Below are 17,238 nucleotides of genomic sequence, written 5' to 3'. Positions count from 1 at the left end.
GCAGGAGTGTGACGGCGGTGGTGCGTTACAGATCACTCGGGCAGTCGGAGTTGCTGTGGCAACGTGCATGTTGCAGCCTGGAGCTACGGATGGTGATGCTAGAGATCACCACTTTCTCTCCACCACACTGATGACCAGGAATCTCTCCCGCTCTTATGCCATTGGCATGAGTTGGAGGATTTGAAGGTTGATATCAACCTGATTGAGCAGGGCTGTAGCAGCCCTTTCAGCATCCTGGCTGGGCCCACCCAGCTAACTCCCTGTAGAATAGAGGTCAAGCAGGTGACTTTCCTGATTCAACTGGTCTAACCATCCAAGTCATCACACAGGGACTTGAGTCATCGAAAGGTCAGCAACACGCCATGCCAACTCTCTTGACTGACCCGCTGAGTGTTTTCCAACATTTTCTTTTTAATTTTCATTCTTTCATTCCATTTTGGTAGGAATAACAGCAAAAGGGATTATTATTTAAGTTATAAAATATTAAAACATGCTGCTGTGCAGAGAGACCTGGGTGTGCTAGTGCATGAGTCGCAAAAAGTTGGTTTACAGGAGCAACAGGTGATTAAGAAGGCAAATGGAATTTTGTCCTTCATTGCTAGAGGGATGGAGTTTAAGACTAGGGAGGTTATGCTGCAATTGTATAAGGTGTTAGTGAGGCCACACCTGGAGTATTGTGTTCAGTTTTGGTCTCCTTACTTGAGAAAGGACGTACTGGCACTGGAGGGTGTGCAGGGGAGATTCACTAGGTTAATCCCAGAGCTGAAGGGGTTGGATTACGAGGAGTGGTTGAGTAGACTGGGACAGTACTCATTGGAGTTTAGAAGGATGAGGGGGGAATCTTAAAGAAACATATAAAATTATGAAGGGAATAGATAGGATCGATGCGGGCAGGTTGTTTCCACTGGCGGGTGAAAGCAGAACTAGGGAGCACAGCCTCAAAATAAGGGGATGTAGATTTAGGACTGAGTTTAGGAGGAACTTCTTCACCCAAAGGGTTGTGAATCTATGGAATTCCTTGCACAGTGAAGCAGTAGAGGCTCCTTCATTAAATGTTTTTAAGATAAAGATAGGTAGTTTTTTGAAGAATAAAGGGATTAAGGGTTATGGTGTTCGGGCCGGAAAGTGGAGCTGAGTCCACAAAAGATCAGCCATGATCTCATTGAATGGCGGAACAGGCTCGAGGGGGCAGATGGCCTACTCCTGCTCCTAGTTCTTATGTTCTTATGGTCTTATAGGCAGATTATGCAATATTTTGTTTTCGGGTTTGTGCCTATTTCACTTTAACACAAGAACTCGCTGCCGGAGAATGAAATGGATTCTCGGCCTGCCGTAAGAAATTCCTGTTTTATTATATTCGTTGTTTCATCATAAGATCAGACAATTCCACTCACACACATCAATTTGCGAGAAAGTCACACAATTTGATGCTTGCTCTCTTTCCCCATTCTGTCCATATTGCCTACTGCTCAGCTTCACCCCTATTTAAGTACTTTAAGACATCCTTTTGTTAGCGAGGAGGATGGCAGAAATGCCAGTTGTTACCAGAATGGGCACTGGATGAAAACTAATCAGTCAAGCTGCGCGGTCTAACTTTTCAAACAATGCTTGGCAGTTAACTGTCAGTCACCATAAACTGATGCATTCTCCATGGCTCTACCAATCGGAGTACACTTATCAACCAATCAGCACCCTCTCCTCAAACAGCATAAAGTTGTTGTTTTCCCTGACATTGCTATTCTTGATGAGTACAAGGTGAAAAAGCTTTGACAAAGTGTATTTTTTCAGCAACAGTAAAATCTCTTCATCCCCGCTCCTCCAGTAGCCTGTTCATCCCAAGCTGTGGGTGGATAATTATTCATCTCAGAACCAAAGGTGTCATTATTCAATAGGCACTTTGTATATTGATAATTCTCTGGGGCAAATATATTAAAAATGATTTTGCAGGTTTATATCAGGGAAGATTTTGTTTGTGGGAGCAATCAGATAGGCAAAATACATCAGTGTCAACTGTGGTATAAGCTTGGCTCAATAGCAGCACCCTTACCATGGGGTGGGGTGGTTGGAGGTTCACTGTAGAACTTGAAAACATGATGTGCAAGAACTATAGAGTGGTGATATTGAGGGACTTTAAATTACCTGGGTATCAATTGGGATAATGATTCTTATTATGGAGTAAAAGGTGAGACGAATTTCTGAACTGTGTTCAGGAGAACTTCCTTGATCAGAATGGCCCCTCGAGCCTACTCTGCCCTTTAGTAAGATCATGGCAGATCTGATAACCTCAAATCTGAATCCCACCCAACCCGGATAACATATCACCCCCTTGCTCACCAAGAATCTATCCACCTCTGCCTTGAAAATATACGAAGGCCCTGCATCCACCACCTTTTCAGGAAGAGTTCCAAAGACTCACAACTCAATCACGTCACCTCTTACCCTTCTAAACTTCGGCGGATGCAAGTCTAGCCTGTCTAACCTCTCCTCATAAGACAACCCTCTTTAGACTGGCACAGGTCTAAAGAGTGTGCAAGCACAGTAGGACCTTGGGGGGGGGGGGGGGGGCAAGAAGTTTAATGGAATGCTGGCCTTTATATCTAGAGGACTAGAGAATAAGGACACAGAGGTGCAACTTTACAAAGCCCTGGTTAGACTCCACTTGGAGTCTCTGCGAGCAATTCTGGGCACCTCACCTTAGTAAGGATACTTTGGCCTTGGGGGGAATGCAATGTAGCTTTACACAAAATGATACCTGGATTACAGAGATTAAGTTATGAGGAGAGATTACACAAATTAGGCCTGTGTACTTAAAATTTAGAAGGTTATGGATGATCTGTTCGAAGTATTCAAGATATTAACAGGAAATGGCAGGATAGATAAAGGTAAACTGTTTCCACTGGTTGGAGATTCTAGAATTAGGGGACATAGCCTAAAAATTAGAGGCAAACCATTCAGGAGAGATGTTAGGAAGCTCTTCTACACACAAAGGGTGGTAAAGATTTGGAACTCTCGCCCACAAATGGCAATGGATGCTAGATCAGTTGTTAATTTTAAATCTGAGACAGATAATGTTTTGTTAAGCAAAGGTGTTAAGGGATATGAGCCAAAGGCAGCTATATGCAGTTAGGCCACAGATCAGCCAAGATCTTATTGAATGGTGGGACACGTTCGAGGGGCTGAATAACCTACTCCTGTGCCTCTGTTCCAATGGTTAGCCCACCATTAGGGATCTTGGGCTTCAGAAATAGGGGGTAGAAAAGCAGTTATGCTGAACTTGTATAAAACTCTGGTTAGGCCCCAACAAGAATATTGTGTCCAGTTCTTCTCACCACACTTTCGGAAAAATGTGAAGATCCGTGAGGGTGAGCAAAATTTCCCAAAGAGTTCCAGGGATGGAGCTAGAGTTACAAGATTAGGTTGGAAGTGACTTTCAGGGTCACTTTGAGGTTTCAGTCCATTCTGTGAAGAATTCTGATTTGGAAATTTCACATGCACTTTTGGTGCCTCCGGATTTTCCATTACTGGGGTAGAGACACCAGTAGTTTTACTTAAATCAGTTCCTTGCTCATCTGGATCACAAATAGGTGAAGAGTTTTTACTCACAGGAACCAATCCTAGACTGGCGTACCATCCCAAATTGTAGATAAACTACATTGCCCGCAGAATCATTCCCCAATACAAAACCCACATGATTAATGGATAATTTAGAAACAATACCAACAATAACAGATCTCTTCACTGGAGCACAATTTCACTTCACTCTTCACAATGGGATAGACACAATCTTACCCTCAATACCCTTTACCAAATTATTTGCACGCTGCAACATTTCTGAAAAGGGTCTGAATTGTTTGTTGACTACAAGCTTCAAGCCAAACTCTTAGGATTACAACCTTTTTAGGTTCCTCCTGGGACATTCCATGTAGTGACTTCCCCTTCAAATATAAATCCCTTTTTAAAATTTAGAGTACCCAATACTTTTTTTTTCCCAATTAAGGGGCAATTTAGCGTGGCCAATCAAGCTACCCTGCACTTCTTTTGGGTTGTGGAGGCAAAATCCACGCAGACACGGGGAGAATGTGCAAACTCCACACGGGCAGTGACCCGGCACTGGGATCAAACCCAGGTCCTCGGTGTCATGAGGCAGCAGTGCTAACCACTGTGTCACCGTGCTGCCCTCAAATATAAATCCTTCATAATACCCTGCATTTACACCCAGGGTAAAAACATGAGAAGTGATTGGTTTCTCACAAGCTGCATTGTTTGCTGCAGCTTTCTCTGCATTAAGGCAAGTCATTGGTCCCAACACCATCTGTTTACTTCTCAATTTCCAACAGTTGGCCTTAAAATGTCCGTCTTTATAACAACGAAGACTTGCCAGTCTCGTTGATTTCCCCCCATATTCTACACTATCTATTTGACCACCTTGGGAAGAATTCTAATTACTTCCAGTATTATCTTTATTGTAGTTGGAATTCTGTTCACTAGCTGATCTACCAGACGGTCTACCTCTCCAGTGATTGTGTGGGTTTACAAACGGATGTCTACTGCCACCCAGCTGGGTCTATAAACATAAGTCTACTGCCACCTAGCTGTCTTTGTGGTAATTGGTGCAGGCTTTCCCCCTCTAATCCCCCCCCCCCCCCCCCCCCCACCCCCGCCCCCACCCCACGGGTAAACAATCAAGTCTGAGCTGCTTGATTGGCCACGACTATCCTTTTACCAACCACCTTTTTGTGTTTTTGTAAAATGCAATGTGTGACGAAGGTCATTTGACACAGTATATAAACAGTACATAGCACTGGTAAATCTTTTAAAAGATACCCACTTTCTGCTGCTCATGTCTTGTCCTGAGAGCGAGGCCCCCTTAACTGGAGAGTTTTTCTTTCCACAGATGTTTCCAAAGCTGTCATAGCCAAAGATGAGTCTTTCTGCAGAACCGACTGTCACAGCATAGCCAGCTATAAACATCTGGGTGGAAAAGGACAAAACCAGTCAAACCACTGTCAGTGCTTACGGACGCCTGGTCAGATCCTAACAGTGACTAAGATACTAGACCAGAACCACAACATTTCCTTTCATTTTAAGACTGTGCAGAAAAATTGATTCACTCCAGGAGCGATTGTATGAGAAATAGGGCGTGGTTATTTTTACAAACAAGCTTTATTATAACAAAAGAAAAACAATATTTAAACTTTTAAACTTCAAATCTAATAAATACACACAATTTCCCATTAAACCGTATGTAAAACAAACATACAGCTCTCAACTCCACTGACACGGACAGGCAAAAATAATACTTGCATTTATAGAACATTCTCTGTTGTTAGTGAACTTCCTTCAGATTCCTTTTAGCATGCCTGTCTCTGAGGCAGCTTTTCATGACCTCTCCTGGTGGCTTTCCAAATCCTTTTGCCCCCACCTGTTCATACAGGATTCTTTTTTCTCTCTGAGCTCCACCCAGCCCCTCAAACTATGGCTCTGTCCTGGGGTATCCATACTTGAACTCATCATTGCTATCTGGGCTTTTGATTGCCTACTCCCGTTTACACAAACAAAACAGGATTAACATCCAATTTACGGACAAAAGAGGCCATCAGACTCTGTAATGGGCTAATAGCTGGTCAGAGCAGGGTAGTACGGTGGCGCAGTGTTTAGCACTGCTGCATCACGGCACCGATGTCCCAGGTTCGACCCCAGCCCTGGGTCACTGTCCGTGTGGAGTTTGCACATTCTCCCCCTGTTTGAGTGTATTTTCCCCCTTAATTGGAAAAATGAATTGGGCATTCTAAATTTATAAAAAGGAAAAAAAAGATCAGAGTGTCCCAGAGGACAATGGATCTTGAGTGAATTACCCCGGCTGAACAAGGGTATTCTGTATTCCCATTAACACGTTTAAGTCTGGATGGGACAATGTAACTCAGGTCAGGTGTGGGTGTATACCTCTGACTCAGTATTAGCGGTTTTAACCCCTAAATTGCCCACTACATCTCCGATCCCATTTCTCATAGATTATCATAGAATTTACAGTGCAGAAGGAGGCCATTTGGCCCATCGAGTCTGCACCGGCTCTTAGAAAGAGCACCCTACCCAAGGTCAACACCTCCACCCTATCCCCATAACCCAGTAACCTCACCCAACACTAAGGGCAATTTTGGACACTAAGGGCAATTTATCATGGCCAATCCACCTAACCTGCACATCTTTGGACTGTGGGAGGAAACCGGAGCACCCGGAGGAAACCCACGAACACACGGGGAGGATGTGCAGACTCCGCACAGACAGTGACCCAAGCCGGAATCGAACCTGGGACCCTGGAGCTGTGAAGCAATTGTGCTATCCACAATGCTACCGTGCTGCCCTAATTCTGGATCCAATTTCCTAACATCTCCCTATCGTACCACAATAAAGAGGAAAAACAATTGTTCGATAGGCATTTGGAGCCCCAAATAACGTTCAAAAATTAAATGTAGTATAACCACCTTCCTATTGATTTTATCCCCATCTTTATACTTCCTCTTCCCACCTCCACCAACTCCCAGCCCTAAAGAAGGGCTGGGGTTCAGGGAAATAATGTTCTTTCTGACAAAGGAGAAAGATTGTTTTGTGGCTGCAGATACAAGAACAATTGTTCAGAATTTTGCCTCAAGACGCTATAAAATATTTATCTCCCAACATGAGTTTTTACTTTCCAAAGCAAATATTGTCAAATGACTTTGGGTCTCAGCAACATACAGGCTGGGTTGATAAGTGGCTTTCACAACACACAAGTGCCAGACAGTGACCATCCCAACAAAACAAATAGAGTCAAACCACATCCCGCTGACATTTAATGGCATTACCAGCACTGAATCCCTCACCATCAACATTCTGGGGAGGGGGCGTTACAATTAACCTGCACCTTAACTGGACCAGCCACAGAAATACTCTGCCCAAAAGAGAAGTTTAAAGGCTGGGAATCCTGCAGTGAGTAACTCCCCTCTTAATTCTCCTGTCCCAAAATGTACAAGGCACAAGTCAGGGGTGCGTTTGGATACACCTCCACTGTTTGGATGAGTGCAGCAACAACATTCTGGAAGCTTAACATAGTCAGACGCTCTTTACCAGGGGCGGAGAGTCGGGGACATAGGTTTAAAGTGGGTGGGGAAAAGTTTGAAAACAGATGTGTGAGGCAGGTTTTTTTTACACAGAGGGTGGTAAATATATGGACCGCCCTGCCTGGGGAGGTGGTGGGAGCAGGTATGATGGCAGCATTTAAGGGGCATCTAGACAAATATATGAATAGGATGGGAATGGAAGGTTACGGACCCCGTAAGTGCAGACGGTTTTAGTTTAGGCAGGTACCATGCTTGGAGGGCCAAAGGGCCTGTTCCTGTGCTGTATTGTTCTTTGTTCTTTGATTATCCAAGACAAAGCAGCCCACTTGAACTGGTACCTGTTATAACCTGCCTGCTTACCATTGGATGGGGACTAATGACAATCCCACAATCCTGTGGGAGTATGAGCTTCCCCAATGAGGGGGGGCGGAGAAACCATTAGTAAACTCCATGTATAAATAAAGCTGCCCAGTTTGGAACCAGCAGGAAGGAGTGTGCAGCAAGGGAAGTTGCTGCTGCTGTTATATATATATATGTTATCGTAAATAAATGTTATTACTTTGTATCCTTAAAACTCGTGCTGGATTCTTCGTGCCCCTCACAAAACTGGCGACGAGGGTTAAAGTGAATAGCTGTCTACACTGCTGAAGCCACCTCCCTGGATTTTTGTTGGATACAGGTTGGAAGTTGTTTTCTATTATACCATGCCTCTGTACGGACGTTTGGATGTTTTTGATGCTGCGCTGGAAAGCTGGAACCAGTACGCACAACGGATGCGTTACTATTTCTGAGCAAACAATATCACCGAAGACGAGCGCCAGGTGGTCATATTGCTCACCGCCTGCGGCCCGCATAAGTTTGGGGTGATTAGGAGCCTTACATACCCAGCTGCGCGGACACCAAAACGTTTGATGAACTTGTGAATTTAGTGGGGCAACATTTTAACCCAACCCCGTCCATGATAGTCCAACGTTACCGGTTTAATACTGCTGAGAGGACCCCAGGAGAATCCCTTGCAGTCTTTCTATCCAGGCTACGCAGGATTGCGGAGTACTGTGACTATGGTGAGACCTTGTCAGAAATGTTACGCGACCGTTTGGTTTGCGGTATTAACAATGCTGCCACCCAGAGAAAGTTGATAGCTGAGCCAACATTGACTTTTCAACAGGCCAATCAAATAGTATTGTCCCGAGAGAGCACAGAGCGAGGAGTGCAGGAGCTACAGGGAATGGAGGTGCATGCCTTAGGGCGCAACCCCTTCCATCCGAAAACATCCCCCCCTCACCCCTGCGGTACCTTGGGAGAGGCGACGTCCGGATCGACGCCAGTGGCCGTCGGACATTCCTCCCTGAAGGGAGCCTTCTCCAGAACCAATGGATGAGGAGCCATGTCCGTGTCAGACTTGTAGGCGTCGACCCCGTCGCGGACGCCAGTCCTGGGGCGCCAGAGGCACCATCGTTCCGGCCGAAACTGGGACCAGCCCAGGGGCCGTACCTTCCATGTGGATGAACCTGCGGCGACTACTCCTGAGGACGTGGAGACGGAGGACGACTGCCTGCAGCTGCATTGTGTGGCAGCTCCCCGTGTGGCCCACATTAAGGTGACAGTACGGATCAATGGTCACCTGCGTGAGATGGAGTTGGACACTGGCGCAGCGGTCTCCGTGATCGCCCAGAGGACATTCGACCACATCAAGCAGGGTATGCAGACCCTTACATGAACCGACTCACAGGCCAAGTTGGCCACCTACACGGGGGAACCACTGGACATTGCAGGAACTACAATGACCCCTGTTGTTTATGGACGCCAGGAGGGGTGTTTCCCACTTATCGTGGTGTGCGGCCATGGGCCCAGCCTGTTGGGTCGGGACTGGTAGTGCCATTTGCGGTTGCAGTGGCGGCACATCCTCCAAACAGTTTCTGGAGGGTTGACTGAGGTGCTAGGACGATACCCAGATGTATTCCAGCCCGGTTTGGGAAAAATAAAAGGGGCCGTAGCCCGTATCCAAGTCGAACCAGGAGTCACGTCGCGCTATTTCCGGGCGCGCCCGTGCCTTACCCCTTGCTCGAGAAGGTAGAAGGGGAGCTCACTCTTTTGGAGAGTTTGGGTATTATCAGGCCCGTCCGTTTCGCTGACTGGGCAGCACTAATTGTACCTGTAATGAAGCCAGATGCAACAGTTCGCTTGTGTGGCGACTATAAACTTACAGTGAATACGGCTTCCCGACTCGACCGATATCCAATGCCTCGCATAGAGGATCTCTACGCGAAGCTTGCAGGCGGACTCTTGTTCAGAAAATTAGATATGAGTCACGCCTACCTACAGTTGGAGCTGGACCCTGCCTCCCGACCATATGTAATGATTAATACACACCGGGGCCTGTATGAATATACACGGTTGCCCTTTGGAGTATCCTCTGCCTGCGCTATTTTTCAACGTGTTATGGAGGGCATTTTGAGAGGTTTACCGCGTGTCGCTGTCTACTTAGATGACGTTTTGATTACAGGGACGTCGGAGCAGGAACATTTGGAAAATCTGGAGGCTGTCCTTAGACGCTTTTCGGAGACTGGAGTCCGTTTACGTCGCACAAAGTGCGTATTTCAGACAAAGTAAGTAGTCTACCTAGGTTATCGGGTGGACCGCGAAGGTTTGCACCCCGTCGCAGAGAAGGTGCGTGCATTTCAACAGGCCCCCGCCCCGATTGACACTTCGCATCTTCGCTCTTTTCTCGGTCTCGTAAACTATTACGGGACGTTCCTCCCCAATCTGGCAACTATGCTGGCCCCGTTGCACCTTCTGCTAAAGAAAAATCACACCTGTGTTTGGGGTCAGCCGCAAGAAACCGCTTTCCGGCGGGTAAAGCAACAATTGTCATCGTCTGGGTTACTAACCCACTATGACCCTGGAAAGCCTTTGCTCGTCACATGTGATGCATCCCCGTATGGTATTGGGGCCGTCCTGTCCCACAAGATGGAGAACGGGGCCGAGCGGCCGATAGCTTTTGCCTCCCGCACATTGACTGCAGCGGAGAAAAAGTACGTGCAGATCGAGAAGGAGGGCCTGGCAGTGGTTTTTGCGGTGAAACGCTTCCACTAGTACGTGTATGGCCGCCATTTCACTATCGTGACTGATCATAAGCCTCTGCTGGGACTTTTCATAGAGGATAAGCCAATACCGCCCATTGCTTCTGCACGGATCCAGCGCTGGGCTTTGTTGCTTGCTGCATACGAGTAGTCTCTGGAGCACAAACCAGGAACGCAGATAGCGAATGCCAACGCACTGAGCCGATTGCCTTTATCGACCGGCCCCATGTCGACCCCCACGACCGGTGAGGTGGTTGCAACCCTAAATTTTATGGACACCTTGCCTGTCACGGCATCACAGATCCGTGAGTGGACCCAGACGGAGCCAGTCCTGTCAAAGGTTCGGCACATAGTCCTGTATGGTCGGCAGCATAGACAGCTCCCAGGCGAGTTGCGGGCATTTTCCTCCAAGCTTTCAGAATTCAGCGTGGAAGACGGCATCCTTTTGTGGGGGACGCGTGTGATTGTCCCGGGAAAAGGACAGGAGCTGATACTAAGAGACTTGCACAATGGGCATCCAGGTGTGACCAAAATGAAAATATTGCCCCGGAGGTATGTCTGGTGGCCAGGCCTCGACATCGACATTGAGAAGGTGGCCCAAAACTGCTCCATTTGCCAGGAGCATCAGAAGCTTCCGCCGGCCGCGCCCCTACATCACTGGGAATGGCCAGGGCGGTCTTGGGCGCGCTTGCATGCGGATTTCGCAGGCCCTTTTCAAGGATCCATGTTCCTTCTATTAATCGACACCCAGTCTAAATGGCTAGAGGTGCATAAGATGCTGGGCACAACACCAGAGGCTGCCTCTGGTGCCTCACTCAAAACCTGCGCAGGTCGTTACAGAACCGCGCGGAGATAGAGACGTCGAGATGACAGAGGCAGCAGACTCTGACTCCGAGATGGAGACACAGGACGCTTCAGAGGGGGAATCCTCGGGCCCACGGGCCGTGGATGTACAACCGTTATGCCGTTCATCACGGAAGCGCCGCTCAATTGCGCAACAATTGAGAAGATGCGTTTGTCTTTTAGTACGCATGGCCTCCCCGAGGTGCTGGTCACGGATAACGGCACTCCATTCACCAGTGAGGAGTTTGCGAGGTTCATGAAGATGAACGGCATACACCATATCCGCACTGCTCCTTACCACCCGGCTTCAAATGGGTTGGCAGAGCGCGCAGTGCAGACATTCAAACGAGGCCTAAAGAAGCAGTCTTCCGGATCAATGGACACGAGACTGGCTCGCTTTTTGTTTTTGTATAGGACCACCCCCCATGCGGTGACTGGGGTAGCTCCCGCAGAACTCGTAATGGGCCGGAGACTTCGCACCCGCCTTAGTATGGTTTTCCCGGACATTGGCGCAAAAGTACGCCACACACAAGAATGGAAGGGACAGGGATTTTCTCGGCATCGGCCGATTCGGCAGTTTGCGCCCGGTGACCCAGTGTTCGTTCGGAACTTTGCTGGTGGTGCCTAGTGGGTTCCTGGCGTAATCTTTCGCCAAACGGGCCCTATATCTTACCAGGTGCAAGGCTAGGGTCGTCTCCAGCGCAAACATGTAGACCACGTTCGGTCCAGAAGACCATCCCTTCCAAAGATTCCCCGCCCCCGGAGCTCATTGCTACAGCCACAAAGACCAGAGACAATGGAAGGTAGTCCTCACAATCTTCCTCTGGTGCCTCACTCAAAGTCTGCGCAGGTCGTTACAGAACCGCGCGGAGATAGAGACGCCGAGATGACAGAGGCAGCAGGCTCTGACTCCGAGATGGAGACGCAGGACGCATCAGAGGGGGAATCCTCGGGCCCACGGGCCGTGGATGTACAACCGTTACGCCGCTCATCACGGAAGCGCCGGTCTCCGTCTCGTTACACGCTGCCTGATCCAGCGCCGCGTGCAAATGGTGTCCGGCCTGCAGCAAAACGAGTCCGACGCCCTCCTTTGCCAGGGTCTTTGGTGGATTCCTTGGACTTTGGGGGGGAGGGATGTTATAACCTGCCTGCTTACCATTGGATGGGGACTAATGACAATCCCACAATCCTGTGGGAGTATGAGCTTCCCCCATGAGGGGGGGGCGGAGAAACCGTTAGTAAACTCCATGTATAAATAAAGCTGCCCAGTTTGGAACCAGCAGGAAGGAGTGTGCAGCAAGGGAAGTTGCTGCTGCTGTTATATATATATATATGTTATCGTAAATAAATGTTATTACTTTGTATCCTTAAAACTCGTGCTGGATTCTTCCTGGCCCTCACAAAAGTACCCCATCCACTAATTTAAACATTCACCATGAACCCATCATGGCTGCAGTGTCTACCGTCTCCAAGATGCACTGTAGCAGCTCGCCAAGGCTTCTACTATAGCAGCTTGCGATTACCAACTGGCTTCTAATACCTGGAAGAACAAATGTCACAGACACGGGAACACTACCCCCTGCAATTTCCCCGCTAGGTCACAGCAATTCAGATAAATGTAGAGATACTTTGCTTAGTAAAGGAACGGACTTTGACTGCGACAGAGAGAACTCCGTGCTCCTGAAATGTCAGAATGAAATTTGTGGATGAGAAATTGGCTCCTGCTATTTTGCGGTGTACCAAGAATTGGCAATTTTTGCAAATGACTCATGAGTTCTGCAATCTGCTGAAGTATTAATTGCTTCTGCTGTATGCATCAGATTGCTCAAGCTATGTTTAAAATTCCGCAAAATAGCTCGAGACTCGAGTAAGTAAACCACGGCTGCTGGCTGAACAGCACACAAACCCATCAAACTGCTTGGAACCAGAGCAACTATGATTTGGGAAAAAAAACACACTTTAACAAGTGTTAACAGATGCCACAGACATAGCTATCAACGAAATGTGGTCAAAACAACCCCAGAAATTCCAGTGGCAAGCTTACGGTGGGGGTGGAGAGAGGTATTTGCTTACACTGCCTTTAGGTATGGGTGTGTGTGTGTGTGTGGTGGAAATTTACTGTGGTGCTTTGGCGTGTGCCCTAAGCCAAGAGGGAGTCAAAGTACAAAACTCAAAAATGTTGCCAGACATCACTGGAGTTCTGTGATCGATTGCTTTTAGGAGACCAGACTTTTCTTAAATTTTAAATGCACACCCCTTCTAGAACACACAACACTCTCCGCAGTGCTGGATTTCGGGAACGCCTAGTCCTCTCTTGCGCCCTGGCCCTCCCAAACCTCCACTTCGACCACTGGGCAGCCACTGCAGAAAGGGTGTGAGGATGGGGCAGCATGGTAGCCTAGTGGTTAGCACAGTTGTTTCACAGCGCCAGGGTCCCAGGTTCGATTCCGGCTTGGGTCACTGTCTGTGCGGAGTCTGCACGTTCTCCCCGTGTGTGCGTGGGTTTCCTCCGGGCGCTCCGGTTTCTTCCCACAGTCCAAAGATGTGCAGGTTAGGTGGATTGGCCATGCTTAATTCCCCTTAAGTGTCCAAAATAGGTTAGATGGGGTTATGGGGATAGGGTGGAGGTATTGACCTTGGGTAGGGTGCTCTTTTCAAAGGCCGGTGCAGACTCGATGGGCCAAAAGGCCTCCTTCGGCATTGTAAATTCTATGAAATTTCTATGGATCAAGATACCGGGAGTGGAGTGGGGCAAAATGGAGGAGTGCTCCTGTATGGGGACAACTGGCCACAATTGCACTCCCATCCCCCCCCTCCCCGGTCAGATACTCAAAACGACCAGTGGTGGTGTCCACGCTCTGGTCGTGAAACAAAATGAGACAGCACTTCGGACTAACCGAGAGGTCCACCATAGCTCCCAATCACAGGTTCCCTCCCGCAACAATGGACGCCACCTTCAAAAGGTGGTGACAGGGGGTGCGATTCTCCGACTGCGGGACAGAGTGTCACAAAGGCGTGAAACGGGCGCGGGCACTAGCGATTTTGTCCTCCACAGGGGACCAGCATGGCGCTGGAGCGGTTCACGCTGTTCCAGCTTCACTTCCTGGCGCGCAGAGGGCGGCGCCAACCCGCACATGTGCGGTGGCTTTTCGGAACGCGCTGGCCCCGACGCAACATGGCGCGGGGTTTCTGGGTCGGGACGCACAACAAAGTAGGCCCGGGGAGGGGAGAGGCCGGCCCGCCGATTGGTGGGCCCCGATCGCGGGCCAGACCCCATCGGAGGCCCCCCCCCCCACCCGGGGACGGAGCCCTCCTCCCCCCCCCACAGGCCACCCCCCACCCTTCGTGCAGAGTTCCCGCCGGCAGCGACCAGGTGTGGATGGCGCCGGCGGGAACTCTGCTTTTCCGCGCGGCCCATCCGGGCCGGAGAATCAGCAACCCGGCCTCGTACAGTGGTCCACGACCGGCGCAAATGGCGCCGATTCTCCTCACCTCGGAGAATCGCGTGCTGGCGTGGCGCGGTTGGGGTGATTCTGTGGCCCGGCGTGGGGCTGGGACAATTGCGCCCAGGATGAGGCTGATGGTTAGGGATGTTCACACGGACGGTAGTGTGGCGACCCTGGGGGAAATCACGGACAAGTTCCAACTCCTGCAAGGGACAAAAGCTCCCAAGGAAAACACAGGGCAGGTGTAGGAGAAGAAAACCGCAAGGGACAGTTTGCTTGTAAATTACTGCCTGAGCTACAGTGGCTGTAAAGTTTTGTAAATACGTGTGTTGGTCCTGTCGTGTTATGTAAAGTTTGCATTGAAATGTCAAAACCCTAATAAAAATAAAATTTAAGAAAAGGAATGGTGGAGCAGGCTTGAAGGGCCGAATGGCCTTCTCCTGCTCCTATTTTCTCCGTGACCTGGAATGGAAGTGTCAAAAGGTTCAGGCCCATTGCAGATACACTGTTCCAATTGGCCACTAGTGGTGCTAGAGAGCGGCGGGGACAAAGAATGAACGTAACAAAATCACAATTTACTTATTTTTCACTCATTTGCTGGATTCGAAGCTGCATTTCTCTAAAAATAAAATCCAGAGCATTTCCGTAAGGTTTCCTGGGTAGCCGGCTGGAATGCAAAACCAATTAGTTTTAGGATCGCTCTGAATTCAACCTTATGTCTTCAAATAGTGACTGCGATCCATGCCCCCTCATTATCCCCGTCTCTTATTCTGTATATGAAGGCAGTTGACATTATAAACACAGAGCATGGGCTAGATAGTCACAAACATTAACCATCGCGGTAGCTAGTTATGCATTATGGATGTGATGAAGCATTGATTGAACTGGGCTCCACTGGCATGCACCTTCCAGGGTGACAATTAGGACATAAACTACTAACTTGCACAATTTTGCGATTTTGTATTTGAGCAGTGCCACTGAAAGAGGAAAAATTTAGTTTGGATCAGCCCGGATTACAATGCTTATTAGTTAAAGTGCAGACTCGATGGGCCGAGTGGCCAACTTCTGCACTGTAAATTCTATGACTCCAAGTTGCCACAGTCCCCGATGACCATCGGCTGCTTTCCCCTTTGAGGGGGGGAGGGGGGGGGGGAGCTGACCTGTGGTGATTTAACCCGAGGATCACCACACCTCAGGCGAGGGGCAAGGTTGAGAAGGCTCATGAATAACCTCAGCTGGCTCAGGAATTCTTATACCAGTACAATTCTTTTAAAACAATAACTACTGTACAGATTAGTCCAGCAAAGTGAAAACAGTTAGTTAACTTGCTTATTTTTCCGTTGTCTGTGTCGAATAATTGCTTCCAGGAACTAAAGAGCTATAAAAATACCAGCTGTGCCCGGAGTTCATATGGGCAGGTTATTGACCCACGGGATGCTCCATCCAACATTGAAGGCAACAACTTGCTTTATAGATACCGGCTCCATTTTACTATATCCTTGGTCTAACTTGATCTTCTCACAGGTTAACTAAGTACAATCCGCCAAAAGAATAATAATCAAGTGAACTTAGCATATTAATTCAGCAATCGTGGCAGCACAGTGGTTAGCACTGTTACTTCACAGCTTCCAGGGTCCCAGGTTCGATTCCCAGCATGGGTCTCTGCATGTTCTCCCCGTGTCTGCGTGGGTTTCCTCCGGGTGCTCCGGCTTCCTCCCACAGTCCGAAGATGTGCAGGTGGATTGGTCATGATCCATTGCCCCTTAGTGTCCAAAAAAGGATAGGTGGGGTTACTGGATTACGGAGATAGGGTGGAGGGGTGGGCTTAAGGGGGTGCCCTTTCCAAGGGCCGGTGCAGATTCGATGGGCCGAGTGGCCTCCTTCTGCACTGTAAATTCTAAGATTCTATGAACTTAGTGGGAAATAATTGTTTGTCACGCGTTTAATACATCTTGAGGATGTGTCAGGCGTGAGGGGCTTTTCACAGTAACTTCATTGCAGTGTTAATGTAAGCCTACTTGTGACAATATTAAAGATTATTATTATATAGTTACAAAAATAGCAAAATACTGCAGATGCTGGGAATTTGAAACTGAAGCAGAGAAAGCTGGAAAGACCCAGCAGGTCTGGCAGTGTCTGGAGGGAGAGAAGACAGAGTTAACAAGTGGGATTTTCTATTTACCGCACAGAGTGCTGACTGCGGCGAGAAAACCGGCGTGCGGCCCAGTCGCTGCACAACCGGCCTTGCCTGCCACATTGTGCAGGACTCTGCAAAACAATAAATCGAGGCATGGCCCACACCATCAGGCTGGTGTGACAGAGCTGGAGCAAGCTGGCAGATGGGAATCATGGCATCGGGATGCTATTTTTAAAGGGCATACTATCTCTGATAAAAAATAGGACCCCCCCCCACAACAAAATGGACATGGGCCCCCCCCCCCCACATCTTGGATAAGGAAAACACCGCTAATGGAGCTCCCCAGAAGGGACACACGGCATTGCCGAGTTGCCAGGGGCACTGCCAGGGTGCTGGGGCAGTGCCTGCCAACATCCCTCTCCCCTGGGGGCTATGGTTACCTGTGCGCCCGCGGCGGGTTCCCTTTGCCTGGCTCACGATTTTAACCCAATGGGTGAGGGAAACATACAGCGGGGAGGACCTTTAATTAGATTATGATTCATTTAAATGAGCATCCCACAGAGAGGTCAGGAACCTGGTTACATCACTGCCGTTTTCCAACTCTAGCGATATTTTGCGCCCATGTCGCTGTT

The 17,238-nt window shown here is 48.6% G+C and overlaps 1 protein-coding gene across 3 annotated transcripts in view; it reads right to left on the bottom strand.

Moving 5' to 3' along the window:
- The window catches only part of LOC140426141 (choline transporter-like protein 3), a 117,427-nt gene that overhangs the window by 62,298 nt on the left and 37,891 nt on the right, over positions 1 to 17,238 (bottom strand). For all 3 annotated transcript variants that reach the window (XM_072510545.1, XM_072510546.1, XM_072510547.1), the window contains exon 3: positions 4,829 to 4,971. In XM_072510545.1, coding sequence (XP_072366646.1) covers positions 4,829 to 4,971 — 143 coding nt within the window. The remainder of the gene's footprint in view (positions 1 to 4,828; positions 4,972 to 17,238) is intronic.

Source organism: Scyliorhinus torazame, chromosome 7, assembly GCF_047496885.1.
Source record: "Scyliorhinus torazame isolate Kashiwa2021f chromosome 7, sScyTor2.1, whole genome shotgun sequence".
Lineage (NCBI taxonomy): Eukaryota > Metazoa > Chordata > Chondrichthyes > Carcharhiniformes > Scyliorhinidae > Scyliorhinus > Scyliorhinus torazame.
Note: the sequence above shows the minus strand (reverse complement) of the source record. Positions and strands in the feature narration are given on the sequence as shown.